Source organism: Zootoca vivipara, chromosome 10 (assembly GCF_965207765.1).
Source record: "Zootoca vivipara chromosome 10, rZooViv2.hap1.1, whole genome shotgun sequence".
Classification (NCBI taxonomy): Eukaryota; Metazoa; Chordata; class Lepidosauria; order Squamata; family Lacertidae; genus Zootoca; species Zootoca vivipara.
The window spans coordinates 2,339,330-2,354,311 of record NC_142593.1 but is presented as its reverse complement, the minus strand read 5'-3'; the positions used below and the strand labels follow the sequence as shown (position 1 = coordinate 2,354,311).

At 44.5% G+C, this 14,982-nt stretch overlaps 1 protein-coding gene across 1 annotated transcript in view; it reads left to right on the top strand.

The window, feature by feature from the left end:
• Positions 1-3,835: 3,835 nt before the first annotated feature.
• Positions 3,836-14,982, top strand: part of ALDH1A1 (aldehyde dehydrogenase 1 family member A1) — a 43,916-nt gene continuing 32,769 nt past the window's right edge. Inside the window, exon 1 of the mRNA XM_060280056.2 lies at positions 3,836-3,965. Within this exon, the coding sequence (XP_060136039.2) occupies positions 3,906-3,965 (60 nt within the window). The 5' untranslated portion in view covers positions 3,836-3,905. The remainder of the gene's footprint in view (positions 3,966-14,982) is intronic.

The window sequence follows — 14,982 nt, the reverse complement described above, 5'->3', positions numbered from 1 at the left end:
GGAGAACATTTTGTTCAGGTGTGGAAAGGCAAGGCAGCCCAATCAACATGGCATGCATTTCACAAGTAAGGTTGCCATCTCCCCCCTCCCCCCAAAATTATTTTTTTGTCCCTTTAAGTGGCAGAAATCCAGTTAATGCAGCATTCTTCCTAAATACTTTTGGATCTTCTTTTTTTTGGGGGGGGGAGGCTGAACTAGGTGCCTTTTTACCTGCAATGTATAGTCAGGAGAAAGGTTTTGCTGTTTGCCAGAACTTTACTGCCTGGTCTTATGCATCTTTAAGGAACTAACTCTCAAATGTGCCACAATGCCCTGATGCCACAATGCCCTGCACAAATGCCGCTTGTCCTTTCACAAAGTCCTTCCAGTGGACACCACCTCTCCTACCTTGGCAAAGTGACAATTGCCCCATGCACCCATCTCTGAAAATCTCCTGCATACATGACCTGCCTTCTGCTGTCCTAGGTTCCCTCCCCTGGATTGGCCTCCCCCCCCCCTGCAATGAGAAAGGGACAGATCTGTTGGTTTCACTTTCCCATTTTCCTAATCTCAAATTCATTTCTGCAATCAATTTGCGATTTTTGTTTGTTCATGGGGTGTCCATAACACTGTCTAGTGCTGTTATGTTGAATGAATTTCAGTTAGTAAGTTTTGAGGACATGGACAATGTGTTTGGATCAGTTAGGACTTGCACTCTGGATCCATACCTCTCTTGGCTGATAAAAACTAGCAGGGAGGGGATAGCTGGCTGGGCCAGGGAGGCGGTTAATGCCTCTTTATGAGAGGGGGTGGTTCCTGCCTGCTTGAAGGAGGCAGTAGTAAGACCACTCCTTGAGAAGCCCTCCTTGGATTCAGAAAAATCTAAGGACTCAGCTACATTAGTCCAAAAACAGTATTTTGAATTTGTTATAAACATGCAACACCAGATGGCACCAGAGAGAGAGAGAAAATTCTATGCAAATTTTACATAGCATTTTTTTCTTTTGTTATTATGATTTAATTTCTGACTTATTTATAGTGGGGGGTTTATCCCTGTGTGTAGATCCACCCTAAGTAAGTAAGTACTGGCCAGTTGCCAATCTTTCCTTCTTGGACAAGGTTCTTGAGCGGATGGAGGAAACTGATATTCTAGATCAGGCATCCCCAAACTTCAGCCCTCCAGATGTTTTGGACTACAATTCCCATCATCTCCGACCACTGGTCCTGTTAGCTAGGGATCATGGGAGTTGTAGGCCAAAACATCTAGATCCATTCAATTGGGATTTAGGCCCAGGTTTGGCACAGAAACTGCTTTGGTCACCCTGTATGATTACCTCTGTTGGGAGAGAGACGGGGGCAATGTGTCCCTGCTCAACCTCTCAGCGGCTTTTGATACCATCAACCATAGTATCCTCCTGGCACTGCTTTGTGGTGGTTCTTCAGCTCTGTGGAATCCTCTACATGGGGTTCCTCAGGGTTTAATTTTATCCCCTATGCTGTTCAACATCTACCTGAAACAGAGTTTGGAGGAGGTTGTCCGCAATATGCTGATGACATGCAGCTCTACTTCTCCTTTACATCTGCAGGTGAGGCAGTGGAAGGGAAGTGTTGGATCATTGTCTTGCCTCAGTAACATAGCTGCCAAGTTTTCCCTTTTCTCGCGAGGAAGCCTATTCAGCATAAGGGAAAATCCCTTAAAATAAGGGATAACTTGGCAGCTATGCTCAGTAATGGACTAGATGAGAGCCAAAGAACTGAAGCTCAATCCAGATAAGACTGAGGTGGCTCCCTAGACCGGATGGCTGGGGGGGTTGCCTGCTCTTGATGGGGTTACACTCCCTCTGAAAGAGTGGGTGTGTAGCTTAGGGGTACTCCTGGATCCTTTGCTGTCACTTGAGGCTTATATTACTGCAAAGTGTTATACATGGGTCTATAGACTGTTTGGAAACTTCAGCTGGTGTAGAATTCATTAGACAGGTTGCTTACCAGGGCAAGACGGTTTGAGCATATGATGCCAATGACGGCATTGGCTGCCAATTAGTCTCCAGGCCCAATTCAAAGTGCTGGTTTTGACCTGTAAAGCATTAAATGGCTCAGAACCACAATACCTGAAGGACCAGCCCACCTGAGCACCTTCTTCGTGTGACCCCTCCATGAGCAGCTCAGAGGGCGGCAACTTAAGAATGGGCCTTTTCTGTAGTGGCTCCCTGTTTATGGAATGCTCTCCTCGGGAGGCTTGCCTGACGCCTTCATTACAGATCTTTAGGTGCCCAGTGAAAACATTTCTCTGTAACCAGGCCTTGGGCTGAATAAACATTATACAGTATAGCCTTTTAAATGTGTTTGTGGGGTGGGGGTTATTGGTTTGTTTTTGTTTTATTATGTATTTTGTGTTTTCATTTTGTATGTTTATGTTGTGTGAACCACCTTGTGATCTTTGGAATTTAATATTAATTTAATAAATGATAAAAATGAAAATTTATCAGCGTTTTAGTGTGATTTTTTCCCTAATACATACCCATTTTTGTATGCTATTTTGCAAGCAATTTCCTCTTATACAATGCATTTTATATGTTATGTTATGTTATGTTTTATTTTATTATATATGGCATTATTTTCAGTAATAATAATACATTAATACTTTTCTAAGCACACATTTTGTGCTTATTATTTGCTAGAAGAATAGTTTCACAAAAATTCAGAAAGTATACCTGCTTCAGTTCATATCTTGTTTCAGCAGGAACTGTGAATTAGGTCAGGTCTCACAAAAATCTAAACTGAACCAATATGCTGCCCATACCTAACTTGTTTTTGTCTTCATTAGACCTTCTTGGAGATCCATGTGTATTATAGTCCTATACTGTAACCTGGATCTTGCAATGTGGTGAAGTGATAAGCTTCCTAGGTGCTGAGTTTGTGTTTGTTTTGGTTTTTGATATACTCTTCTTCTCTCTCTTGCCCTTATTCATCATTTTTAAAATAAACTCCGTATCCTTTTGGAAGGCTGGATGGTTGCTTTAGGTCATGAGCCAGGCTGCTCCAGTAATGTGTTCTCCAAGGAACCTGGAGAAGATAGTCCGACTCTTTATTCTGGTGCCAATTGGAGATTTCCCAATTCCTACAATAAGAGCCTGAAGACGGTGTGTCTTCAACCCACTAGCCTGGAAGTTTAGAAGCAGGGTGATGGCAGTACTACCTAAAGGTTGGAGTTATGGGCAATGCTTTACCCCCTCACAGTGCTTTGCCCCTAAGAATATGTCCTGAAGATATTATTGATAAACGACAACATCTGAATATTTTAAAAGTGCTGCAAGGCACTAAGTTGCTCTTGCTGCAAAAGCCATCATTGTTTCCTGTTTCCTGGATAGTTTCCATGAGTTAGTTTATTAAAAATGAATTGATTTGACATATTCAAATCAAACACTCTTTTCAATATTATCACAGCAATTCCTGCCAGGAAAAGCTGAACCTATTGGATATTTGCCCATCTTGTCGTTTCTAGGACAGGAACTATTTAAACAACAACAACCACATACAGTATATATTTGTGTAAATTTCCAAAGCACTGAAATATCTTCAGAACCCTTTTTAGGTTATCTATACTGATGTTTCTGGGTGTAAGTTATTCTTGCAGGTGAAAAGGAGCAGGCTGCTATTTGCACACATCTAGAATGCCACAACCTCATATGGACTTTTGCACCCAAGGACACAGCCTGCTTTCTAGGTGTTGCACATCAGCTGTAGTTTCCCCCCCCCCTTCTCTCTGTGCTGTGCAGTTGTTCGTCCAATCATACTCTTGCATGCAAATATACTATAGCCAGCTCAGATAAAAAGGCACAATTAAATCGAAGTGCTCAGTCAGGGCAAATATCACTGAACTTTTCTTACAACCTCCTTTCACCTGTGTTTCAGGAACTAGTCCAAACATGTCAACTGCCCCAGCTTTGCCAGAGCCCCTCAAGGATCTGAAGATTCAGTATACTAAGGTTAGTTATATTTACGTGGCTTAACTTCCCTCAAGCTCTGCCACTGAGGCAATCTCCTTGTGTCTTATTGCTGTAGGTCTGTGCAGTTCTCACTTGTGCATATAACTTTGTTGCTGGTTTTTACTTATGGATCTCGCTGCAGCTTTATTCCCTGATGTTTCCCCCTGTTTCCGCAGAGTGTGGCTGCTGACACAGCCATCCTGTTTCAGAATGGTTGCAATTGTTGCTCTGTATGAATTATGTCTGAAGCTATGATTCTGTGAGCCCAAAGCATTTTAGGGCTTCAGCCTTAACCATGGTACTATTTGCAAACCTTGGGAGAAGCCCCATCGAACTAACAGCTGGATCCTATGCATGTTTACTCAAAGCAAGCCTCACTGGGTTCAGTCGCACCTACTCTGAAGGAAGTATGCATAAGATTGGGGCCTTTTTGTTTTGGGAAATTTGTATAGGATTTGACTGATGCCTAGGAACAAGTTCTGCAGAAATTATAGCATTACTTCCACAGCGGTGATTTTCAGGACTGGATTATAAGAGAGTATTAATGGTTTACAGAGAGAAAGATAAAATCAGCAAAGGGGGGAATCAGAATATGTTACTGTATTAGGGAATTTAACATTGATTTATAATTACAATTCATTCCTAAAATATGTAGACTACAATCTTCTGCACATTTACTTGGGAGTAAACGCCACTGAGCACAATGGTATTCACTTATCAGTAGACGCCTGTAGGGTTGCACAGTTTCTTGAGGAGAAATCCAGCAGAATTGTTGAAATGTGAACAACACACATGCATAGCTACGTACCTGCAAGAGAAGGGCATAAAAGCGGGCCAGCCACTTGAGAGCCATAATGAGATGGACAATCCTTGCTAGTAGACTTTCTACAATCTAAAAAAGGCATTGACATGCAAGGCAAAGGGCTGGGGAAAATAAGAGGGTCCATGGCTTGAGGGCTCTTCCTGGAGGTTTTGGATACAGCAGGATGATTAAGCTCCAGTACTGCACAGAATGGAAATAATCTTATTTGAGCTGAACCTGTTGCTCAGCTTCTGCTTGCAGGGGCATCTGCTTGGGCCTTGTGAGAAGAGGATGCTGGACTAGATAGGCCTTTGGCCTGATCTAGCAAAATCTTCTTATGTTCTCATGTCCTCTGTAATACTGTGCAAGAAAGACACCCCCAAGCACATTACATATATAGTTGTATAGTTGCTGCAGTTCAGCAAAGCTTCCATGCATGGTTTCCTCCTTAGATCATGTGTGGATGGGCATCTGGGTGAGAGACACCTGATGAAATCTGTATTTGCACTGCACATGTGGGGTGGGGGTGTACATTACTGTCTGTCTTGAGTGTAGAAGGAAATGTGCAGCCCAATCCACTCTCCTGAATCATTGATTGCATAGGGCCTGGCTGCAGCTAGACTCAAGCTAACCACCAACCCCGAACGTCAGCTGCAAGCTTGCTGTCTTTCATTCAGCAGCCTCACGGCCCATGGGCAAAAACTTCTTTAACCTGTTGGTGCGGCTTATCATACTTCTATATCTCCTGCCCGAGGGAGATCTACTTCATCACATGCATGAAATGCTATCCTGTGTTGCAGGTGTGTGGCATGCATATGTGAATGCAGGATGGGGGAAGGATTGTAAACAGTGACGTCAGAAGAAAACAAAATGCAGAAAAGTATGTTGGGTGATAATTATCTTATTAACTGGGCCTTCCATACAGACACATACAACATACATCCTGGCACTGGTAAAATGATTTTTTAAAAAAAATAAGTTCTGCTGTTTCAGTCCATAAAAGACAGCACTTAACCTTCTCACTGCAGTCTTCTTTTGAAGTTCCTATATTCACGTTATGTTGGTTGCAGTGTCATTGGAAGCTCAAATGTCCTCCTACTGTTTTTTTCTATATTTCCATGTTGTCATTTTTGCCATGTTGCCATTTTAGAGTAGTGTTGTGTAGAGAAAAGCCTGTTTGTCTTATAAGAGAATTCAGAAGTGTCATGTTGGCAGATGATGGCATATCATTGGAAGCTGATCAGGTGAACGAATCTCAAGGGTTGCACAGAATAGAATAGAATAGAATCACAGTTGGAAGGGACCCTGAGGATCATCTGGTCCAACTGTTTTATGGGGATGGGGGCAGGCAGGTGGGGGGAACTCCCTGGTCCTGAATGGGGTAACTGTACCCCTGAAGAATCAGGTGCGCATCCTGGGAGTCATTTTGGACTCACAGCTGACCATGGAGGTGCAGGTCAATTCTATGACCTGGGAAACTGTCTACCAGTTCCATCTGGTACCCTGGCTGCTATAACTTGTGGATTGAATCAGCACAATGGACTTTTATCACGCTACATGTGTTAGTTGGTTTATCAGAGCCGGGGTGTCTGTGCTATCAGCCCCACTTTTCTGTGAACAAGGTAAATTACCACTACCCATACTTACTTTGGATCTGACAGTTTACCTCAGGCATCCCCAAACTTCGGCCCTCCAGATGTTTTGGACTACAATTCCCATCATCCCTGACCACTGGTCCTGTTACCTAGGGATCATGGGAGTTGTAGGCCAAAACATCTGGAGGGACGCAGTTTGGGGATGCCTGGTTTACCTCCTCTAACCATCAAGTATATATGTACCTGAAACTGAGGATCCCTCTTCATATCTCTGATGAAGTGGACTGTAGCCCACAAAATCTTATGTTGTGATAAATTTGTTAGTCTTTAAGGGACCACAAGAGTCTTCATTGTTTTTTCCGTATATCCAGCTAAGTCCTCTGCCTTAAAAAAAATCTATGTTGCAAACAAGCTTGCCATAGAAGAAAAGGATATCATAGCAAATTCTTTCCATGCTTATGCACAAACAAACAGATAAGCAGAAAGGTATTATCTTATCGAACCCCTAAAGTGGTTCTCTCATCTTACCACCAGCACTTTGCTATTCCTTGCATCAGAGTACAATTGCTAAAACAAAAAGTATCTCTGAACTTTGACCAGATTGGCAGCGAACGTTTTGAAGATTTTCAGGTCATCTGAAGGAGAAAGGAAAATAGCTGTGCAATTAAGAGAATAACTAGAAGGGCCCTTTGCTTATCACTTTATTGTCCATAGATTGCTGTGAGTTAGGGGCAGGTAGGACACAGCAAGCCTTTGAGCATTCCAGCCAGTCTGTGGTTTTCCCAGCAGTTGGGTGTGCAAACTCTGGCAGGTGACTGGAGTTTATCTCCTTGCTGCTGAAGGGTCACCTGCTGATAGTTACACACAGAAGTGTTGTGCAAAGCAAAAGGGCAGGAATGTGAGGGTGGTTTGGGGTTGGGTTCCCTCCCTCCTTCCCTTAGATACCTGTCAGCCCTAAGCCACAGTTTCTCACCTTTAAGCATGTGCTCAACTCTCCCGCATTGAAATCAGGCTTGGCTGGTTCACAGCCCCAAATGCATAATATTTCACAAGAAAAGAAGGAGAAATGTGAGGGTCCTCTTCTGGAATGTTGAAAGCCTTAGGAAAAGGTCTGGAGTTGTGACTTTATTCTCAAACCAAATAGTTTCCCCTTGGTAAATGCTTGGAGGAAACACCCTGTGGAGGGACCTAATCCTGCAGCTTCTTCACCTGCACCTGCGCTGACTGCTCTGTGCCCATCTTGGTGTTTGTACTTCCTTGATAAGGCATTGGAGATGTGGTGAAAGTTTGGCAATATTTAACAAGTTTCAGAAACTGGCAGCAGTGTTCAGCTTTTTATGATTATAAAACACTCCAGAAAAGTAGGGAGGGGTGTGTGTGTGTGTGTGTGTTGCAGGTATAATGTTCTTACTTCTTTTCTCTAAAGAAGGAGGAGGGGTGACAAATGCAGGCTTTCCCTTTGAATTATGTCCAAAATAAAATACATAGGAATTTCTCAAATGTGCTATGTCCAAACGCAGATTCACCACCACATCTGATATTTCCATAATGCCATCTAACTGCCTAATATTTTATTTTCTGTGATGGTGACACGAGGGATCATGAAACTAATACAGGCATTGACAAGGCTCCCCAGATCAAAAGAAATAGACAGCCAGTGTTGAACTTGAAGCACCCCACTTCTAATTTCAGCTGCTTATTTGCCACTAGCTGAGACTGGCAGAGGTAAAGAACAAAATGAATTTGTGTGCCTCTAAGGAAATGAAGGGACCCAGGTGGCGTTGTGGGTTAAACCACAGAGCCTAGGGCTTGCTGATCAGAAGGTTGGCGGTTCGAATCCCCGCGGTGGGGTGAGCCCCTGTTGCTTGGTCCCTGCTCCTGCCAACCTAGCAGTTCGAAAGCACGTCAAAGTGCAATAGATAAATAGGTACCACTCCAGCGGGAAGGTAAACGGCGTTTCCGTGCGCTGCTCTAGTTCACCAGAAGCGGCTTTGTCATGCTGGCCACATGACCTGGAAGCTGTACGCCGGCTCCCTTGGCCAATAACATGAGATGAGCGCTGCAACCCCAGAGTCGGTCACGACTGGACCTAATGGTCAGGGGTCCCTTTACCTTTAAAGGGAAATGGGACCTGAAACAGTCCTGTAGTAGCTTCTGTTCTCTTCTCCCTACCTGGGACGTTGCAATCTGATATAAACACAAAAGCCATGGTTTCAAATGAGTTTCAAATGAGTCCACATTTAGCAGCATTGAAGGAACGGTACCAGGATTTAAACATTAGGCAAAGAACACATTTTCCCCCTTAAAAAGAAGGCTAAGTAAGAAAATCTGGGTGGAATTATAGTACAATCCTCACTATATCAGAAGTAGACATTCTGAGTTAGCAAAATTCTGTATCCGCTTGCTTAGCACAGCGTTTTTTTTGGAATTGTGTGACTGATTCTGTATGGGCTTTTAATGATTTAAAAGGAAAGAAAGATGGGTACTGTATGCCCAATCCATTTTGTCTTTCTAGAGGCATACTGAAGTGTGAACATGGGATGAAAAACTTAGCCCTTAAGTGCCAGGCATAGCCAAGCCTGCCTTTTAGGGGGCAGGTGTGCCACGACTCAGTCTAATGCTCAAGAAAGTTCCACTTCAGTGTGCCCCTCATCTTCCATATGCAGCCTGTAGCCCAGGGATGCTTTGGCTTCTGAGTGAATAAATGATGGAGCAGACAGCAGTATCCCCTTGTCCTGATCCACAGATCAGGGATTCCAGAAAAGGACGTCAAAACTCCCAAAAGGATTCATTCTAGTGCTTTATTATGAAAAGGTGAAAACTTCAATGCAATGCCAGAAACCTTACTGCCTTTACAGACTCAGGATACACACGAAAACACCAAACATTCATCATGACTGCCTGCCCCTGGGCAAGCATTTTGTGCATTGCTTGTACAGAAAACATCATGTGTCAGTTTGATTAGAAACCCCCATTGGCCCACCTGGCTCATGAAGACAGGGGTGGCAGGCATCCAAGCCTTGTGGATAGCTCCCCTCCCTAGGCCAAGAGCCAAGTATCCAAAGTCCACAGATAAGCATAGCACCAAAGCAAGCCAATGAGCATATATCAAAGCAAGCAGATGCCAAACCTCCTGATGATTCCCCCCCCCCCCAGCGGCTTCATGTAGACATTAAAAAGCATGGGACAAGAGGACGGAACCCTACAAGTGAGATCCCAGGGGTCTGATCACTGGACATGGCCCAGGAGGAAGGAGTGGAACCACTGTATAACAGTGCCCCCAGCTCCTCTAGACCAGGCATCCCCAAACTTCGGCCCTCCAGATGTTTTGGACTACAATTCCCATCATCCCTGACCACTGGTCCTGTTAGCTAGGGATCATGGGAGTTGTAGGCCAAAACATCTGGAGGGCCGCAGTTTGTTTTTTTTTTTAAAAAATATTTTTATTAATTTTCCAATTAAAACCAATTATATCACATTCAATATTTCAAATTATACACATATATATATCAATCAAACCGAATGTTATGCCAAATCATCTAAATAATTTATTTTTGGGTTCCCATGCTTCAAGAAATTGGGAATTCCTCGCAACTGTCCACTGCCGTCTTATTTCTAAAGTTCAAATCGTCCTCCAAGCTCATAATATTCCAAATCTTCCCCTTACAGTCACCTAGATGTTTTCCACTTTCATCCGATTGTTCCAGCTGCTGAGATAAATGTCAAACGAAGTTTCACAGATGTTCTTTCTCCTGTGTGAGTTAATCAGTCCAGCCTCCCCATAAATCTTCTTAGTGGAGCTCCCTGTTGCGACGGAGTAGCAGCGCCATCTTAAAAGGCTCAAATCACTTTCATTTTCTCTCATAGCCATGAAGATTTACGATTTATTTATCTTTATAGAATTTACAGCTTTTTCAGGCAGGAGACCCAAACATCCAACCATGAACTCTTGGTAAATTAATGGATCTCCTTGCCCTATAGCTGAACTTAGCTTCAGGTCGCTGCTCCAATTTAAAGTGCGTCACAGCTCATAAATCCTCCGAACGCGTCCAGAACTCCTTCCGTCTGACTAGGGGGGGGCTTTTCTCATCGGCAACTTCACATCTTTAAGAAATATGCTCAGTAACAACAGCTATAAAGTTCAACTCACACAGTCTTTTGCTTCTCTTTCACTCCAAACAAGCCAGGACATCGCGTCCGGGAAGATACGAGGCAACAATATGAAGAAAAAATAAAAACTTGCTTCCCTTATCGCTCCGTCCCCATCAATCCTTCTTCCAGATGCCGTACATTCTTTGACTCCTCTCGCTCAGCAGCATAAAATTCTCAGCAGTAAACAGCGCTTCTTCCCCTCCTTCTGAAGTATGTCCATAGATTTAAGCCTAATTATCTTCTTTAACCATGGAAATCCCCGCCATGCAGATTAGCGTCCGGGAGTCCTGGCCGTCGTAAGTGCTCAGCCCAAGCTCCCCCCACTCCAAAAACAGTCGGAGTGGGTCTGGGGGCATCGCGGGCCAGCGGCCCCTCTCCGTAACCCCCGGAGAGGGTAGGGGGTTGCCATTTACTCCCCTAGCAACCGCCAAATTCCTTACGAAGGTCAGAGAGATGGAAAACAGGTCCGCCATTCCTGCAGGCGGAAACCGGAACCTGGAGGGCCGCAGTTTGGGGGTGCCTGCTCTAGACGGTCCAGAAGGATGTTATGGTCAATGGTATCAAAGGCTTGTGAGGGATCCAGCAGAACTAGGAAACACCTTTCACCCTTGTCCCTAGCCTGCCGGAGATCATCGACCAGCATGACCAAGACTTGAATCCTGATTGGAAGGGATCTAAATAGACTGCTTCCTCCAGGCATGCCTGGGGTTGTTCAGCAATCACCTTGCCCATGAAGGGAACATTTGAGACTAGGCGATAGTTGGCCATATTGGCTGGGTCCAAAGATGTTATTTTAAAAAGTGGTTTAATGACCGCCTCTTTCAGCAGGTCTGGGAAGGCTCCCTCACAGAGGGAAGCATTCACCACGCCCAGCCCTTCCCAGCTTACTTTTATGAGCCAGCATGGGCAAGGATCAAGCAATTCTGGGCTGCATCAGTAGGAGTATAGCATCTAGATCAAGGGAAGTAATAGTACCACTGTATTCCGCTCTGGTCAGACCTCACCTGGAGTACAGTGTCCAGTTCTGGGCACCACAGTTCAAGAAGGTTACTGACAAGCTGGAACGCGTCCAGAGGAGGGCAACTAAAATGGTCAAAGGCCTGGAAACAATGCCTTATGAGGAACGGCTTAAGGAGCTGGGTATGTGGGATGAAGGGGCAAACGACTGCTGTCTTGGTCTTCATTCTCTGTCAACGCAGCAAGGCTTTGCCAACTTTTGACAGTTTACACCTTCTTCTGATACAGCACTGGAACTGATCATTCTGGCATTTGGGGCATCCTTCCTTGGTATACCTGCACCAGACCATTCACACGGGCCCTCCTTTGGGCCTGGGGATCAGGACAACCAGGGAAGAAGCAAGCAAGAGTATTGAACAGACTCTGGGCCATAGCAACAACTGCGGGTCCAGGCTACACCGCCCATATATTAGTGGCATCCCGTATATTAGTGACAAACCCCACGCTGTAGCCCCAGGCAGGCATGAAAAGGAGGAGCCTTATTTGTCAGCTATGCCAGGCTGGATGGCAAGTACAATGAAACAATTGCCTGGCTACTTCATCAGCATGGACCTATCTGTCATGTGCCACAGCAGTTTGGGCATAAGAATTGGGCTGAAATCCATTTAATTCCATGTATTCTCACTTGCAAGCATGGAGGTAGGATTTAAGTTAAAACAAACAGACTTTTCACACTGATTTCAACGGGCACTAAGCACAACTAACTTTGTCAAGATTCAGTTCATTTTCCAAAATCAGGGTTTATTCCAAAATCAGGGTTTATTTTAAGCAGAGGCTTGACAGCCATCTGTCAAGAATGCTTTGATGGTGTTTCCTGCTTGGCAGGGGGTTGGACTGGATGGCCCTTGTGGTCTCTTCCAACTCTATGATTCTATGATTCCTGATTTCACTCCATGCCCCAAACTCATACTAAAAGCCAGTAAGGTAAAGGTAAAGGGACCCCTGACCAATAGGTCCAGTCACAGACGACTCTGGGGTTGGGGTGCTCATCTCGCGCTATAGGTCAAGGGAGCCGGCATACAGCTTCCGGGTCATGTGGCCAGCATGACTAAGCCGCTTCTGGCGAACCAGAGTAGCACACAACAGCACGTACCTATTTATCTACTTGCACTTTGATGTGCTTTTGAACGGCTAGGTTGGCAAGAGCTGGGACAGAGCAATGGGAGCTCACCCCGTCACGGGGATTCGAACCGCCAACCTTCTGATCGGCAAGCCCTAGGCTCTGGTTTACACCACAGTGCCACCCGTCCCTTAAAAGCCAGTAGAAGCCCTTATTAAGACTCATGTGTGTTTTGGGTTAGTAAGGAATTCAGGAAATGGCCTTTGATATACCTACACTAGTAAATATTTTACTTGATTATGCTCCAGAGTTAAATAATGATTATTCAACTAATAAGGTTGTCCTTTGATTTTTCTGTTACACTTTCAACTTAGCTTTTTAAAAACAATTAAAAAATAATTTATGCTGCAATGCTATAAAGGCTCAATGAATTCAGTGGAACTTCCTTTTGCTGTGGGTTGCATTGCACAGTACTAATTTGTAGTTATGTAGAGCAACTGAAAAAATACTTTTTTGTTGCCTTTGGGAAGCTAAGCTGAAAGGCAACATAAATGTATTGTTTACTAAGCAGAAAGAAAAGTATAAGACTCTTAAACCAATATGCTGTGAAAGGTGGTCATTTGTATGGCCGTGGTGTTAAGTCTGAAAGAACTCTGACATTAAACTCTTTGTTTTCTTTATGGGTTAAATTATTGGCAACCTTTTTCTACACAGTTCAAATCTGGTAAAGCCACTGAGGGTCAAATACAATTGTTCTGCTTCTGTAGGCCATATCCATATCATGGGAGCATCAACTGGCTATGCTTGGTCTGGGAAAGACTTGCTTGGCTTCGTTTACCAGAAGCTGCTCAGCATGGACCTTGAACTTCGCATTCAAGTATCTCCCAAGGCCACCTTCCTAGTGGTAAGCTTCCTGGACAAGGCCTCCTTCTGTGACATTGGATCAGCTAAGCCAATGGCAATCAGTAGAGCTGTGGCACCTCTGGTTGTGTGGCATCACAGCCATCCAAAAGGGCAGAGGAGACAGGGACTTTGGAGAAGACAAATGTAAGCCGCCTATTATAGATGAAGACACACAAACATTTGGCATACTTGAATGATGTTAGGCACCCAAAGTCTTCCGAACATGTTTTCATTCTACCAAATCCAAACTCAGTGAGTCACAGACTTGTACAAGAGAGCCCTTTGAGGAAACTAAACCCACAATTAGCAAAATAAACACCATAGAGGACACCTCATCCATGTTGTGCTTTGGAATACTTGTTCTTGCAAAGAGGACCAGTTCAGACAGGCCCAGAACAGCTGTTGATGATGGTCTTGCTTGCTTATTTGTTCATTTCTTCTGCCTGTCAATTATGATATGTCATTCACAATGGCATGCATTCTGCCTCAGCACAAGGGAGCTCAGCTTCCATGGAAGGCTTATTAGAAAGAAAAGTGATGAGTGTGCTAGCGTGACCCACCCCCTGCATTTCAACAGCCTAGGAGTTCCCTACCTCTCTGTCATTCCCCTGCAAACTCATGAGGGGAAGGCACAGTTCTTAGGATCATAGGAAGTTGTTTGGATGGAGAATACTGCTAATAATGGCTACTATTTCGGCATCCACCAACAGAAGCAGGAAGCCTCTGTATATCAGTCGCAGGAAATCACAAGTGGAAAGAGCCCTGTTGCGCTCAGGCCTTGCTTGTTGGGCTTCTGCTCAGCTGCTTTGAGAACAGGATGCTGGACTAGATGGGTCTTTGACTTGCTCCAGTGGGGCTCTTCTGATGCTCTACAGTTACCAGGTCAGACTGTTTGTCTGTTTTGCTCAGTGTCGTTTATCCTCCAGGCTCTCAGGCAGAGGTCCCCCCCCCCACTGCCTGTCCCATCTCCTATTATTTTTTCCTATTATCTGATCCATTTTAAACACACACACACACACACACACACACACACACAAAACTGGAAGAATGTCTGGGTCTGAACCCAGCAAAGCTACCGTCCCTCCTGAACTTGCAATCCCTCTGCTCTTGGGGGCCCACAACTGAAAGCAAGCTGGACATTGATGAAGGGGAGGCATTACCGAAAAAGAAAAAAGCTGGGGCTCAGATTCCTACTTTTCCCAGAAATACAGTTGTACCTTGGGTTACAAACGCTTCAGGTTACAAACTCCGCTAACCCAGAAATAGTACCGTACCTCAGGTTAAGAACTTTGCTTCAGGATGAGAACAGAAATCATGCTCTGGTGGCGCGGCAGCAGCAGGAGGCCCCATTAGCTAAAGTGGTGCTTCAGGTTATGAAGAGTTTTAGGTTAAGAACGGACCTCCGGAACGAATTAAGTTCTTAACCAGAGATACCACTGTATGGCGTGAAGGTACAGGTAGGCATGGGAAGGAGTAGAAGCCTCTCTC